Raw genomic sequence first — 17,343 nt, 5'->3', positions numbered from 1 at the left:
CCTTGGTGCCAATGATGGTCGTATGCGTGTTTGGCGCCGTGCAGGTGAGCGCCACAATCAGGACTGCATACGACCGAGGCACACAGGGCCAACACCCGGCATCATGGTGTGGGGAGCGATCTCCTACACTGGCCGTACACCACTGGTGATCGTCGAGGGGACACTGAATAGTGCACGGTACATCCAAACCGTCATCGAACCCATCGTTCTACCATTCCTAGACCGGCAAGGGAACTTGCTGTTCCAACAGGACAATGCACGTCCGCATGTATCCCGTGCCACCCAACGTGCTCTAGAAGGTGTAAGTCAACTACCCTGGCCAGCAAGATCTCCGGATCTGTCCCCCATTGAGCATGTTTGGGACTGGATGAAGCGTCGTCTCACGCGGTCTGCACGTCCAGCACGAACGCTGGTCCAACTGAGGCGCCAGGTGGAAATGGCATGGCAAGCCGTTCCACAGGACTACATCCAGCATCTCTACGATCGTCTCCATGGGAGAATAGCAGCCTGCATTGCTGCGAAAGGTGGATATACACTGTACTAGTGCCGACATTGTGCATGCTCTGTTGCCTGTGTCTATGTGCCTGTGGTTCTGTCAGTGTGATCATGTGATGTATCTGACCCCAGGAATGTGTCAATAAAGTTTCCCCTTCCTGGGACAATGAATTCACGGTGTTCTTATTTCAATTTCCAGGAGTGTACATTTAATGTATTCCCTACTGCGAATATAGACAACCATCAGCTGTATAATGGAATGACGACAATGAAAATTTGTGCCAGACTGGTACTAGAACCCAGATTTCCTGCTTATCGCAAGCAACATTTTACTACTTGGCTACCCGTGCAAGTCTCACGGCCAGACCAAAACTCCCATATGTCGTCAACCATGCGTCTACAACCTGTACATATACATCCATTATGTAAATTCCAGTACAGGTGTAGACGCATGGTTGACAACATATGGAAGTTTCGGTCTGGCTGTGAGTCGTGCACAAACAGCCAAATGATAAGGCAACCGCTTGCGATAAGCGGGAAATCCAGTTTCGAGGTCCTGTCCAGCACAAATTTTCATTGTTGTCATTCCATTCTACAGCTGATGGTTGTCCACATTTGCAATTGCGAATACATTAAATATATTTAATAATGGTGTTGTGGCTAATCATCTCTTTGCTTTGATATATATGTTACTCTCTGCCTTTGGTTGCTGTTCTTTACCTTGATCAGAATTGTGGTTGTGATTCGATGCTCGATTTGTAAAAAAAAAGAAGTCCGGTACTGTGACCTTCCAGGATTTTTTTAAATTTAAACTTCTTAAAACATTATTTTAACACTTTTCTGAGCATTTGTGTGACCACAATATTTGTTTTATACTGCTACAAAAGCAGCAAAAGTTCTCTCATGCCACATCTCAAAATCTGTAGTTCTGATCTTTTTCCTCAGATATACTGGTGCGGTGTACTGATGCATACCATCACAAATCAAGTACTGTTGTGACTAATTACTTGTAAACTGGTATTACTTATCCAACTGTGGATGCACAGTTCTTACCTAGAAAATACTGACAGAAACAAGTAGTTTTTAACAACAATTTTGTTATAATTGTTTGCACTAAGTGTTATCTCTTTGCCCATTTCACATACATACATCATCCCCGAAGAGTACCACACAAGTATCTGGATGGTTGTGCAGTGTAACACTATCTCGCTGTATGCAAGATCTCTCCTATCAAACAGCTCTTGAATGACATAGAAAATTTAATATTTAAGTATATCAGGCTACAGTTGACAAACTGATTAATCCTCACGGTGACAGACAAGACCAGACAAAAACACATGGTAGATTCAGCTTCCTATCCATGCAAACATATTGAGCCTTGTTACCTGTTGGTTTTTACACAATCATTCCTTAAGTATTGGATTATAACAGACCAGATAACTTTCCTCCAAACTCCTCATCCTCACTCCTTCAACCTACTTCCAGTACTCGCACATAAATATGAGTCATCCTCACTCCCCAGTGTAGAGTAATCTTGAGATGGTCATTTTATATCATTGCTTATGGACACTGCAAACAGAACTGTCAAACTCAAGTTTATCTGTAAAACTGGAAATGTTTAAAGTGTTTGTGGTTCAGTTCCAAACTCATTCTTACATTGTTACTGTATATCTCTAATGTTTTTGTAATTCTAGAACCACTTTCATGCAGCATTGCACCTCATTTCCGACATTTCTTCTGTGCTCACAATATGCAGGTTACCCATGATACTTCACCATCAGCTGATTAAACTACACAACTGCACAGGCATCATTATTTCATATTAGAATAGCCCACCCTCCTCTCCCCCTCTTACAAAAATATTTACTATCAGTGAGCATAGTCTCTTACATCTCCTGTTGTATATAATTTACATACTTTCTGTCACTATCATACAATGCGATATTACAAATTTTGTAAGACATGTTTTCAAAAAACTCACTGTAGCAATGACAATTCCCATTTGAATAGATTTCCAAGGAAATAATGCACATTGTTAAGAATGTTAATGGCATAGATTTCTACCCTGTGCAGCTTTCTCAAATACAAGCCAATAACTTGTGTAACTTCCTATAGAAATACCTGTTGTTATTGTTTCCATCCCTGTACCATTACAGTAAGAACATTTTGCTGCTTTTGTTCCAGGTTCTGCTCGGCTGCCATGACACTTAGGGCATGTATCAACCATGTTCAAAACAACTTCTTTGTTAACACCACGAGCTGCTTGTGCAAATGTGAGATCCAATGTTATCTGGAACAGACAACAGAGACAAAATCATATGAAATTGAAATGGCATTAGCATAAATTAAAAAAATACTTTAACTGTATGCTATGACCATGACTTATCAAACTACAACAAGACCCAAAATATCTAGAGGTAAAGGGCAAAGAAGTGAACTGTCTCAATCAAGATGTTACAGACTGTATTTTTACATAAAAGATTAATTTATTTTTCGGCTTAGTGCCTTTCCCTGTGAGTAGACGCTACAAAATTTCTTTCCCACTGTCAAAACACAATTGAGGCAGATGAATTGCACCTATAAGACTTTCTTTTGCAAACTTGAGCTTTTCTCCCATATTTATTCAATTGATGGGCCAAAAACCTCACCTAGTTTAGTAAATTACAATTTTACATTTGAAGATAATAAATAGGAAGAATCATTTTTGTATCCCAAAATGTATGACCAAACCCTTCTGGCAGACGAAATTAGGTTCACCATTAACTGACCTATCAGCTTTCCACACTGCTCTGATTTAGTTTTGGTGTGAAATATTGAACACAAGTCTCAATCTCTGTAACAAATCTACACAGAAAACGATTTGATTCTCTTTAAATCACCCCAAACATTAGAGAGTAATTTATTTTCTGATATTTTACTTTTCAGGTAAGATTTACCATGTACTTCCTTCTGACATGCCTTTGGCCTCAGTTGTTTCATTCACATTTTATTGCAAATTGTGCAATGACATTATGTACTTTCCCAATGTTTCCATCTGTGGTTACAGTGTGAGACATCTTTCATGAGGAACATTTTGAAAAGTAGACTAATCTGACTTCAGCCAGCCACCACTTTACTAACTGATGACACTGAAGCTGCAAACATTTTGCAAAAATTAGAAAACTTCGGATGAATTTCTAATGGAAAAAAACAGCTTTGAGGAAAGAATAAAGACCAACTCTTTATGAACTGATGCATCCCAAACTTGTATAAGAAAAGGTCTTAAAATATTACACAGAAACATAAGCAAATGAGACCAAATAGTTAGTCCCTGCTCCACCAGGAGACATCGCACTGCACCATGTAACATGGTCTCAAACCTTGATAATGGTTTCATCCTGGTGAGGAAGAGAGTCCACAAGTTCCTTCAGGCATTCCATATCCAACTGTAGCTTCTCATTGATGATTACACACTACAAACCTATCAAATTGATGGGATGTGTATTGCTATGTTTCACCTGCTGTTCTAAACAGTCCTATATATTTACTGTGGGATTAAGATCAGGTGATTTAGTACACCAATTGGGGTGTGGGAGGATACCTGACTGTTTGTCAAATCAGAAGACATCCTAACACGTTAAGAGGAATCTGTACAAGAGGGACCAAGTCATCATATAATAAACTCTCTCAAAACATTACCCTCAAAGACGGTGCTCGTTAAACACCTAATTGGGCCATTGGTGCACTCTAAAGCTTGCATCATTCATAAAGAGGAAAAATACTTACTCATCAAAGCACAATGCACATTTGCAGTCAGCTACTGTCCAGTTTCTGTAGTATGGCCTTTTAAAGACATGAGAATGGTGGCCTTTTGTTTGATACGCTGACTCCAAAAATCCACTGCATGCAGTTCCCTTTGCATTTTTAACTCGGAAAAAGGTTGACAGGAACCAGCATTCATTGACAGAAGCAATTTCTTTCCGGTTCAAACTGACTGCCACTAATAAGGTGTAACGATTGTTTCCAATCTCTTTTGATAAGTATCTTTTTACAACCCTGTTCTTAAACTGTGTAACATGGCAAACATGATATCTCCTTTCTGTATTCCGTCATATCTCCATGTCAAGCTATCTCACTGCGCTGATTCCATACACCGAATTGGACCATATTCACCATCTCAATGTGCCAATTCTACAGTATTTATAGTACTCTTTTAAGTAAGTGACTAACATTGTGTACAGCAAGCTTACGTTGTAGCCTGCTTTCTTTAATGTCTATATAAATATACATATTTACAACAAAACTAATCATTAAACTTTAAGTTTTTATTTACAATGTATTACAAAGGCTTTGGCTTCACCATCAGGTGGCAGTTCCAGTATTTATGTTATAGGTTTTTGTGTGTTATGATGTGTGAAGGTTATTACAACCAGTAGATAATACTTTTACGCCTTTCTACATAAATAAATACTATGCCTAGTTACATATGTAATTCATATAAGTAAAAAAAAAGTATTACTTCATCTGAATTCTGCATTTTATTGTATAAACAAATCGGATTGTAATTTGATCTATTTTGAAAAATAATATACATTACTGTATACACAAGGAGAGAATCTATAACGAACAAAATGAAGTAGGATACTCCGCATATGAGGTGGTTTGAGAGAAGGGTACTCCCCACGTGAGGTGCTTTGAGGAAAAAGGCACGTCTCACTAAGGTTCTGTATTACTTTTGAGCATTATTATCATTCTTAATTTAGAATTACATCTGGGTGTAGCTTTAGGTTTCTGTACATTTCCACTGTTTACAGGATATTTAGCTTTAAGCCTTTTGGCTGAGTATGCAAAATGATATGTGCTTTATTAATGTCTTATTTTGATTGACTGATTAATTGACAGAGTTTATGGGACCAAACAGCGAGGTCATCAATCCCGCGATTCCGAAGATACTCACAGAAGAAAGAGGGTCCACTGAAAGTGTACGGATCACGTCGGGGGGGGGGGGGGGGGGGGGGGGGGGGGTCAAATTATAACATAATTAAGTTAAAACACACATACTAAAAGACATAAAAGGTGATACCAAATCTAAAAACTGGAAAAAAAGGGGGCAGTCTTTCCATGGTGGAGTGGTCATGGTCATGTTGTAGTTTGTGTCCTGTTTTATACAAATGGGTTGTGACATCCGACTTACTGTAATTCTTCAGCTGAATGGTTGCCATGTGTTCACAAAATCCACTGTAAAAAGCTTTCATTGTCTGTCCAGTATAGAAGCTTTCAGAAATAAACAGTATCTGATATACTCCAGTTTTCTCAAATTTATCGTTTTCATTTGTCACATGTGGTGTTATTCTGAACTTATTTTTTGTTGAGAATCAGATGGTTATCTCCTATTCCTTTAGGGTTCTTGCTATCCAGTCTGAGATGGTAACACTACATGGTGTACAATGGTAAGGGCCGTCCTTTAATTTTTTCCGCTAATTAGCTTTGCCACTCTCTACCTTCCTATTTTTGTTTTATCATTCCATTGGTGATTTTAATTCTGTTGCCATTTAGTTGTTGCAAACAGCTTTATAATATGAATTTCTGTGCAAGTATATATCTCCCATCACAGGCACTGTTACTGTTCTCTGGATTACATTCCTGAAAACTGCTAATTCTTGTGATACAGAACGACTTGAGGTGTTGTAAATTGTGTTTTTTTTTCTGAAGAGTCATGCATTTGGTGAGTCATGCATTTGGAGAGTCATGCAATTAAAACTGGTGCAAGAGACAGGAATTTGCGTGAAACTGATCTCAATGTCTTGTCTGGAAACTACTTCAAACAGATGGATATACAAGAGCAATTTCTTAGGCTTCTTGGTGACTAACAGAACTGAACTTTTCTAGTCAGTTAACACAGAGGACACCAGTGATCAAAAGGCTCTTGTAGCATCCGTGACTAAGGCAGGACTCGCACAAGGGGAATATTTATGTTAAGTCAGCTGTGCAGTGAATGGACATACTGCTATGGTATAGATGCAGCAGTCCACACAGAACGGAACATCTGCGGCGTTTCACCGCTTACCAGCCACATCACTCATAGTGAGACAGAAATCGCACAGTGGCAGCCACAGTGCTATTGACAGTTCACATGAGTGGTGTGAGAAGAGGTGCTAGCTGATGGCTGTTGGTGCTGGGAGTGGAATGATCACGTGACAGCAGTGTACGTTGCATGTGTGCAGCTACAAAGTGACTTCCCCAATGAATCCTCTAGAGACAGGGAATATCGACGAACAGATTTTAATAATGGATGTAGGGAAGAGGCCTTGTTTTTGGAATGTAAGGACCAATGATTTTAATGAGAGAAACAAAAAAGATACCGCATGGCATAACATCTGCTGTCTGCTGGGAATTATTTCTTGATTTCACAAAGCATTCAAGGAGGGAGGGAGGGAGGGAGGGAGAGAGAGAATCTGTTGGAAAATTTCTCTTTTCATTTCAGAATTACAACAAAATTAACAATTTAGTTTCCCTCAAGGATATTAAGTATTTCTGTTCATACACTCGCTACCAGTGACAAGTTTCTCGAAACTCCTACATTTCTTGTATTGCTGACATGTTACATTTTGCTTCCTCTGACACAATGTATCAAAAAGATTAATTCAACTGCAATTACAATGGACTCCAACAATAAGGTTAAAAAAAAGGCCATGCAACTAAGGACAAGGCAGATCAAAAGTTTATAAAAATTCACAATGATGTGATTTCTGAAGTATTCCCGGTGTTACTGATCAAAGGTTAGATGTCGGGAAACACGTCTAATATAATTCACAGTTGTTATAAGGATAAATATTCAATTTGTTAAATTATTTTATTATAAACAAGTATGAAAAATGCAATGAATATAAATAAGAATGCAATGAGTACAGGTAAGAATGAAACTTTGGTGGCATTATGCATTATAAATTCTTACAAGGTGCAGCAGAAGATACTCAAAGCTACTTTTGTGAGGAATCCACAATAAAGGTATTGATTACTTTGTACCACATTAATTAAGCTGCATGATTGCCTTGGACAATTAAATTACTGGAAAGAGTGATACATTACTAAAAACAAAACATGAAGCATAACACTTTCAGTAAGCACTGACCTAAAACAGGTTTCTGGCTAGTGTGATTCAATAGAAGCAAATTAGTTTGTTTTACATTTGAGATGAGTTTACAGGTACAGCTACTGAAAATAACAATTGATATAGAACAATCAATGTGGTACTTGTATATGATAGCTCATATTTTGACTTACATATCCTCAGATTTTACTGCCCTGCCAAGGCACTTTAGCACCTGCTCTTAAAAAATAACTTGGCATTACATCTCCATTTCTTACGGCTGACACATTTCTTCTTCTTTCAGCAAAGACCATGGCACACTCAAATCCTTTCACAATAATTGTTTATTCAAATTGGTGACTGTCTCTCACATATGTAATAATGCAGAACACAACCTGCTTTAGTTGTATCAACAACAAAATCCTATTTAACATTCATCAATTGCTGGAAAACACATTACTTGTGTTGTGACTCGCCGATCATTCAAAGTGCCGCCGCGCAATTACGCACGTCCTCTATATGCAGTGCTGTCTGCCAGCCATGCAGCAGCCACACCACCTAAGTGGCCAGCCGGCCAGCATCCGCCAGACTTGGACTCAGTGCTTATTTGAACGTTACCGTGTTCACATGTCTTGCTTGGTCAACTTGCCCTGTGACTTACATGTGTTGTGTCATTTTTGAAATATGTGTGTTCAACTTGACGTTATAACAACTTGTTTGACAGCACAGCAAATTCTCATAGTACATGTTCTTGGAGCCCAACTCCTTTGCGGCCCAGCCTCTCATGGGGAAAGATAAGCCTGTGATAAGACCGGAATACGAAGTGCTGGGTGGGTGGATTGGGCAGGTCTTGCACCCGTGTCTTCCACAGGGACATCCCTGTGGAAAGTGGTAGAATTTGGGTGTTGTACAGCGATGGACTAGGATGTTGTGGAGGTTGGGTGCATGACAGAACACCACTTTAGGAGGGGTGGGAAGGATCTTGGGAAATATGTCCCTCATTTCAGGGCATGATAACAGGTAATCACAGCATATCATATACCAGCTCTGCTGCAATCATTGCACAGTTTTTTATACTGATATAACTACCAATCAGCTGTCCACCAGGATGAATGACCACTGCCACACTGTGGCCCAGAGCGAAGAAGACCATCCAGTGGCACAACAAGCAGCTGAGTATAACATGCTTAATTTCAGTGGCTGCTTCACAACCTCAGCCATGCGGATCCTCCCCTCCACGACCAGTTATTCTGAACTGTGCAGATGGGAGTTATCCTTGCAACACATCCTCTGCTCCTGAAATTATCCTGGACTCAACCTAAGGTACCTACCGTCCATACCCTCCACCCAACAGTTTCTATCCCATCTATCCTACCAACTCCTCCCTATTCGTGCCCCTAACCCACCCTGTGTGCCATCTTCTGCCAATGCAAAGCAATGTACCTGCCTGCATTTCACCTTCCCCGCTCCTCTCCTTTTCCACCCCCCACCCCACCCATGGTGTGGGCTGCGTTTGGTGGCAGTCTTGTCATGTCACCTTCCATCTCTGCACACTTGCGAGACAGCACTCTTCTCTCCCCTCCCATCTGTACCCTGCTATCCCTTCCCTGCCTCCTCCAGACTGCTACATCCACTCCACGTGACAGTTGCATTCCAGTCCGGGCTGCCGGAGAAGGCAGTCATGTGTGCATAAGGCGTGCTTGCTTGTGTGAATAAAAAAGTTTGTGTGTGTTTGCTTTTCTCAAGAAGGCTTTGGCTGAAAGCTAAATGTATAAGGGGCATTCAAAAAGAAATGAGCCAGAATCTGGAAAGTGCAAACCAGTGACAGGAGGGTAATGTTGTGGTGTGTGTAATGAGGTGTGGTTCCGACCAAAGTGTAGTTCACAGCCCGTCACTAGAGCGCATGCGTGCACGTCACGTTGACTATACACAGCTAGCAGCAGCGTGCATCAATTGTCCAACGTTGCCAGTAGCGTTGCAAATAGTGACATGGAGGTGTCTAAAGAAGAGCAAAGAGGTGTTGTTTGTTTTCTGACAACGGAAGGGGTAGGAGGAATGGACATTCATCAACAAATGTCACAACTGTACAGCGAACACTGCATGTCCCTTGCAAGTGTCAAGGCATGGCACAAGCCTTTCAGGGAGGGACGGGTGTCATTAGCCGATGATGCACAGTCTGGAGCACCATGCTGCATTACCAATGACATCATCCAGCTGATGGATGCACTCATTACCCAGGACTGCCAAGTGACAGTGAAAGCCACAGCCACGGAGGTCGGCTTGAGTGTCCGAAGTGTTCACACCATCATGAAGGAACGACTGCACACGCACAAAGTGTGTGCCCAATGGGTGCCCCACATCTTCAACCACACCAGGAAGCATGTTGAATGGCCCAGTCTTGCTCATCTGCAGTGCTCTGCTTGGGAAGGGAATGCGTTCCTGGCACGAGTGGTGGCTGGAGATGAGTCATTGTGTCATCACTTCAAATCAGAATCAAAATGACAAAGTCTCTAGTGGAAGCATTCAGGGTCACCACCACCAAAAAAAGGCCAAGGCCATCCACATGAGAGCAGGAAAATATGCTGACATTCTTCTTTGACCAAGATGGCCCCCTTCTGATTCACTTCCTACAGCACGGGACAACAGTGAATGCCCAGTGTTATTCGCAAACCTTGACCACCCTTCGCCAAGTGATCAAATCAAAACGACCAGGCAATCTCAACCATGGGGTCATTCTCTCCACAACGATGCAAAGCCTCATACAGCCAACACAGTCGCGGCACTCCTGTGGAAATTCAAATGGGAGGTTCTTGGCCTCTCTCCCTGTGATTACGCCATTTTGGGTCCCCTCAAAGAGGCTCTGAGGGGGCAAACGATTCACCTCGGCCGATGACATCCAGCTGTACGTGTGATACTGGATAACATCACAGCCCCAAAAATTTTATGAGACATCCATTCACTGCCTTGTGTCACAGTGGGGCAAGTGTCTCAACAGCCAGGGTCAATACTTCTAACACACGGGTACTGGTTTCTACAATTATGACCCAGGTTCATTTCTTTTTAAATGCCCCTTCTTTAACAGACTTTCCATTATGCCTGCCTACAACTCCATGTGTCATCTTTACGGTCAGTAGCATTCTACCTTTTACTGTATACTTTTGATATTCCAACCTGGAGTTTCCACTGTTCGATAAAACCAAAGAATTATATAATTATTGGTCAATAGTCATTGTTTAATGTTGTTGAAGATTTTAAATTTGGTGTTTAGTTTGCATTCCGTTCCCCCCTCCCTTCTTCTGTGTGTCAGGAGACTAAACAAAAGTAGTGTAACATTAGGGACTATTATTGCAACTATTTAAAGGAAATAAAGACATCCGGTTTCAGACTGAAATGCATGTTTGCTGACCAGAGATTCAGTTTCACGTCTACAGGAAAACAGAATAGCCTTTGAATCATTGCTGACAGAAGAAAATACCGGCACTCCAGTAACAACAAATGATGTTTTCACATCTGAACAGACTTCGGTTGGACCACCAATTCCACAAAAGAAAATAGCAGTGGGAAGTGTGAAACCTGATCTGGAAGCTAAATATTTGCAAATTTCTGGATAGTCCTCTAATTCCTTCTCCCTCCCCTGAGGACAAAGATAAATTGTTTTTCGATTCCTTCTATAGGTACTGAGCCAGACAGTAAGCCCAGAGCTTTTTCAAATGTTAGATACACCAGGAAATATTTACAATCAGGATGCAGCTCCTCAATTAGGGTAGATGAAATATCAACAGTATCAAGCAGAAAAAACTGTGGCATCTATAGAACAATCACTTCTGTTTCACAAGACTGTTTTTCTGGAGAGCGAATTAAAAAAAGTGTTGATTTCCTTCTGTTTTTGAATGTCCATTCTGTTAATTTTCTTGAAAGTTCACTGATATATCTTATCTTCAGAAAAGAGAAGAGTCACGTGTATCTTTTCATTTAAAATCAGTTAAGATAAGAAAATTCAACTTGTTCATTTAATGACCTTATTGTTCTCTCTTTTTTTAAATTTGACATGTGAAAGTGTTATTAAAAATAGCACTAGATATTACTGAGTTATTTTATTTTCAACTGAGACAGAATACTAATATACTAGAATTTATCTTAAAGTCAAAGCCAACATTTCCACTGAAGGTATAGCTAGTCTCTTGTAGATGCCTTGCTTCCGTAATTCATTTCTAAGCCTGTAATGTAATTCACTGAAGCTTAACAAAGTCATTTTGAAATAGATGAAAAATTTCAGTTCATCCCCTCATACTTCATTAAACAATACATTAAAAGCTCCTTGAAGTAACTGACTACTCATTACTGGACGCACCCTGTACTTTTGGTGTATTTTTATCTATTTCAAAACTTTCAGCCCTATCCACAACACTACTGCATACTTCAGAGCATTCATTGTGTTTACCAGCTGACAAAAAAAAAGGGGTGGGGGGGAGTTCCATCTCCTTGTGTAGATTCCTCGCAGCTGTAAGGCGAACTACGTTCATTCTAAGAATATTTCCCACTGTACTGAAATGAACAGTGTGGGTTTTTTTTCTGTCTCTTGAATTTCAATTGCCATTTAGTTGCAAATTAAATTTTTATTTCGTTGGCTTTGCTAGTCTTTTTAAACTTTGTCAACAGTAACAGCTACTGAGTGTTTCACTGTTAGTGCAAACAAGAAAAAGCATGCAGTATACAGCTAACTCTGCCCCTTGATCTGCCAATGTCTATCTCTAATTTTAAATTGAAAATAACTACTAATGCAATGTTTACTTAAAATGTGACTGTGACAGACTTCATAAACCTCATACGAAAGACACACAAGGCACAATTCGGCACAGCAAGTGGTCATAGCCTTGAGTGTGGCATGTTGTACTTCATCGCGGCCGATTACCAATACATATCATTTATTTACTGGACTGGAAAGAGTTATGGGTCTCCTTCCGGTGCTAAAACCAATTTTGATGTGTTAGCTACATTTCATATGCAACAAGGTAGGATCCAAGTTAACCAAACATAAAATTGCCAGCGAGTATGTTTTTCACTGCAAGCTTTTCAAAAGACGCACAATGTTTACCTATTTTCAGAATATCATGATACATGACTATAAGGTTTGAAAGGATCAAATTTTTTTATCAAATAGTTTCCTCACAATCAAATGAGAAAGACTGTATATCACAGAACAATGTGAACCCCATGGGTTTGTTTTTAACAGGGCACAGTGATAGGCAATCAAAGCCCTGGCAAAGGATGTGGTTCAGTTGTTCCAGTCTGGGCTGGTACTGAATGATGAATGGGACACTCCTTTGTCGTTGGTTCTTGGGGGTGGTGGGAGGATTGGGGGTGTGAGGGGAAATGGTATGGGAGTTATGTTTGCAGAGTAGATCTGGGGGATAGGGCCTGTCTGTGAAGTCCTTGATGAGACCCTCAGCATACTTAGCAAGGGAGTTTTTGTCACTGAAGATAAGTTGTCCCTGGGTGGCCAGGCTACATGGGAGGGATTTTTTTATGTGAAAGGGTGACAGCTGTCAAGATGCGGGTCCTGATGGTGGTTGGTGGGTTTAATGTGGACGGAGGTGTGGATGGAGCCAACAGAGAGGATGAGGTCAACATCTAGGAAGGTAGCATGCTAGGTTGAGGAGGATCACATGAAGTGGATAGAAGGAAAGGTGTTGAGGCTGTGAAGGAATGAAGATAGTGTGTCTTGGCCCTGGGTCCAGATCATGAAGTTATCAATGAACCTGAACCAGACTAGGGGTTTGGTGTTTTGGGAGGCTAGGCAGGTCTCCTCTAGATGGCCCATGGATTGATGTAGTTTTGCTTCATTTACAAAAAAAACTTTTTTTAGAGGCAAAGTAGATGACTGATACTTGGCTCTCTGCATTTCGTTCTGCAGGTAGCTGCATGGCTACAGGATTCTCTGTGTCACCATAGTACATTTTCCGCTGTGGAAACACTCCACTCACATGGCCTTAGCCTTTATGTGTTATAAGGAATGTTAATAAAGATAGGGAAATATTTTTGCTTAGTAACAGTGACAGGAAACAAATTGCAGAGTATCCGAGTAGTCAATATGAATATCAAATATTCAGCCCCAAGAGCCAAGACGCTGAGTGCAAATGGATAAAATTCAGAAACACTGCACAATACTCTTTAGATAAGTATCTACTGAGCAAGGGTGTGACAGGTGGAAAAGACTGACTGTGGTTCAATAGCAGTGTTAGAAAGCAGATATAAAAGCAAATAGATTATTTAAATCTGTTTTGAAGCTAAATCAAAGTCTAGTCAACAAATACAAAATGAATGAAGCCAAAATGAGTAAGATCACGCAATGAATTCAAAAATAAAATTTTACCAAAAATTGAACGCTAAATCAGTAAATGGACTGAAATCATCTATGCAGTCACTTGTAACCATGATGGCACCAAAACAATGACAGGGAAGCCTGAAATACTGAAGTCGGTTTGTCTTTTAAATCATCACAGAAATGTCAAAATGGCAGGTATTGAGGTCAGAGAGTGCAGAATAGAAAGGTTAACTAAAACTGCTGAGCAGTGGAGCGGAATCTGGAGATGTGATAACAGTGGGATTGTACAGAGATTATGTGAAAACAATTGCTCCCCTTCTAGCAGCAGATTACTGTAGGCTGGTGGTGCAATGAGGGTACCAAGCAATTGAAAAAAAAAATCTAGATCATCCCAGCTTTCGAAAAGGATAATCAGGCAGAGTCAGATAATTACAGTCCTACATCACTGAAGCCAATCTGTTGTAGAATTATGGAACATTTTCTGTACTCACACTCCGAGAATGAAACACTCATCTGATATGACCTACTCCACATAAATGTGCAAACAAAAAGCAGCAAAACAGGTTGCTCTATTCATCCATGATCTCCAGAGTACCACCATTTGATTCCCAAAAGGCATACAACTTTGTTCTGTACTATCATTAAGTGAACAAAATGTGAGCTTAAGTATCGAACCAGATCTGTGAATGGCTTCAGGACTTCCTTGCAGACAGAACTCAACACATCATTCTAAAAAGAGCAAAAGTGGCAGATGTACTGGTAATTTCATGATTGTTTCATAGGCATGAAGGCACAACAGAAATGCTAAATTCCAGTGGCAGATGCGGAAAGGTTTACTGTTGGAAATTAGAGCTCATACAGGTGTTTACCAACACTCATTCTTCCCACTCACCACTTGTGAAAAGAAGAGGGAAGGGGACAGAAGATAGCAGTACTACAAGTAACGTCCACCATACACTGTAAGATGGCTTGTTGGGTGTAGATGTAGATGCAGACATAGAACCTTTGTCTTTACTTAGAAGGGGTTATGACTTTAAGGACAATGATGTCAATTTTTTAGTTTCTAGAGACATATTTTGTTTGGAAGACTGTGACTTCAGAGCATTCGCAAGTACAAGTATTTTCGCTTAACTCTGTGTATGAATTTGGGTTGTAGCACTGCTCTTTGTTGTTTTATGATTCACGTGTTTCATGTGCCTTTAATCTGCATTCATCACTCAAGTTTACTGTGACAACTGTGAACTGAATGTCCAAACTTTCCAGTCCGAGCTGCTGGAAATGATGGTCATGTGTGCGTAAGGCATGGAGATGGGCAGTCCGCTCCTGAATTGATTCAAAGAGCCAGATCCTTCTAAAGAGTGGATGAGGGATGATTCAGAAAGAATGAATGGTAGCTCATCTAATTTCAAAATGTGTCTGGTGGCTGTAATTAGTGAGATGAAAATTCTACTCTAGGCTGTTGCAATGGCAACCTGCCCCACATTCACACATGTGTTTTTTTAAATCTCTGTCCGAAGTTACAGTATATAGAGGTCGAATTCAGACAATTGCTGCCTTTTTCTTTTAAATTCTACATGCTTTTTATTTGATCATCTGCCATGTTGGTTTCATCATAGTTGATCATGTCGCTAGGTGGAAAATTTTCCAGCTTTGCCTTGATATTGGAGAAAAACATCTTAACGGTCTCTTGGTTCACTTCTGCACGTGCTCGTTTAATATTTTCGCTTAAGCGAATGGAAATATTTTCTGACTGTCGTTTGAGGAATAAATGCACCCATTCTTCTCCTGGCAAATTATTATGAAATTTCTTCTCTTTTTGGCCAGATTTATCAAGGTACCCTTTAAAAGCTAAATATCTAATATTCAAATTAGTGAAGGGAAATCCCCAATGTGCAGCCCTCAAGATACCTTGCTTCAATATTTCTTCTTCTTCTTCTTTATTTAGCACTGGCTGTCCTCCCATTTTTTTCGGATCTGCTTCCTGCACCTTATTTTGTAGGGTTGATTTAGGTGTACCACACAAATCACACGATAATTTACCACTCTGAATATCACCAACAGTTTTATCTAAAAGTTTCGGGTCATAATTACACCATACTGTAGCACCTCTCCTGCTCTGACACATTCTTGGCATTGTCTGAAATCACCCCACGCAGTACAAATTTTTATAAAAACCATCGTTATTTTATAACCTTGCACGGGAAACTTGTACAGAAATTGTCTCAATGCTGTTAGCTACTGAGCACGTAGACAATTACGGTTACAATAACTTCCCGCTCGGTGCAACAACAGAAAGTTTCCACTTTACGATAATGCATGGATTTTTAACACTGAGACTGTTTGTCAGTTATTCACCTAGGGAAACAAATGATGCAAAATAAAAGTTGTGGAAAGCTATAAATGCAATCTTGCGCTTAAAATAACTGGCGCACGGATGTTGAAATAAGTAACTCTTTGTTTCTATGCAGTGGCAAAGAGCAAATAAGCCATACTGTCTGAATTCGCCCTGGTGTCCGAAATCACCCCGTTTGATGGTACTTAAAAAAGCATAATATTTTTAATATGATAGGCTGCTCTTCTCTCTGCATGTATTAGGTATTTGATTGTTATGCACTTTTGGTTGGAATTGTTGCTTTTCTTTGGTCGTCTTAAATATCTTCTGCCCACTGAGTAATAATTTTCACCAATTTTTTTCAACTGTTGTCTTCCATTCTTGTGACATAATCCTTCCAGCTGTTTCGGTATTCTTTAATCTGCTCATTTATGTTTTCCACTCTCAGTACTTTTCAGAGGGTCTATACAAGGGCGATACGGGAATGGAAGAGGATGTAGATGAAGATGAAACGGGAGATACAATACTGCATGAAGAGTTTGACAGAGCACTGAAAGACCCGAGTCGAAACAAGGTTCTGGGAGTAGACAACATCCCATTACAACTACTGACTGCCTTGGTAGGGCCAGTCCTGACAAAACTCTTCCATCTGGTGAGCAAGATGTATGAGACAGGCGAAATACCCTCAGACTTCAGGAAGAATATAATAATTCCAATCCCCAAGAAAGCAGGTGTTGACAGATGTGAAAATTACCGAACTATCAGTTTAATAAGTCACAGCTGCAAAATACTAACGCGAATTCTTTACAGACGAATGGAAAAACTGGTAGAAGATCAATTTGGATTCCGTAGAAATGTTGGAACACGTGAGGCAACAATGACCCTACGACTTATCTTAGAAGAAAGATTAAAGAAAGACAAACCTACGTTTCTAGCATTGGTAGACTTAGATAAAGCTTTTAACAATGTTGACTGGAATACTCTCTTTCAAATTCTAAAGGTGGCAGGGGTAAAATACAGGGAGCGAAAGGCTATTTACAATTTGTACAGAAAGCAGATGGCAGTTATAAGAGTCGAGGGGCATGAAAGAGATGCAGTGGTTGGGAAGAGAGTGAGACAGGG

General features: G+C 40.2%; 1 protein-coding gene across 2 annotated transcripts in view; it reads right to left on the bottom strand.

Annotated features, from left to right (window-relative positions):
* LOC126252002 (protein tumorous imaginal discs, mitochondrial-like) overlaps window positions 1-17,343 on the bottom strand; it is a 124,049-nt gene that overhangs the window by 44,457 nt on the left and 62,249 nt on the right. For both annotated transcript variants that reach the window (XM_049952784.1, XM_049952785.1), the window contains exon 4: window positions 2,617-2,785. In XM_049952784.1, the coding sequence (XP_049808741.1) occupies window positions 2,617-2,785 (169 nt within the window). The remainder of the gene's footprint in view (window positions 1-2,616; window positions 2,786-17,343) is intronic.

Source organism: Schistocerca nitens, chromosome 4 (genome assembly GCF_023898315.1).
Source record: "Schistocerca nitens isolate TAMUIC-IGC-003100 chromosome 4, iqSchNite1.1, whole genome shotgun sequence".
Classification (NCBI taxonomy): Eukaryota; Metazoa; Arthropoda; class Insecta; order Orthoptera; family Acrididae; genus Schistocerca; species Schistocerca nitens.
Note: the sequence above shows the minus strand (reverse complement) of the source record. Positions and strands in the feature narration are given on the sequence as shown.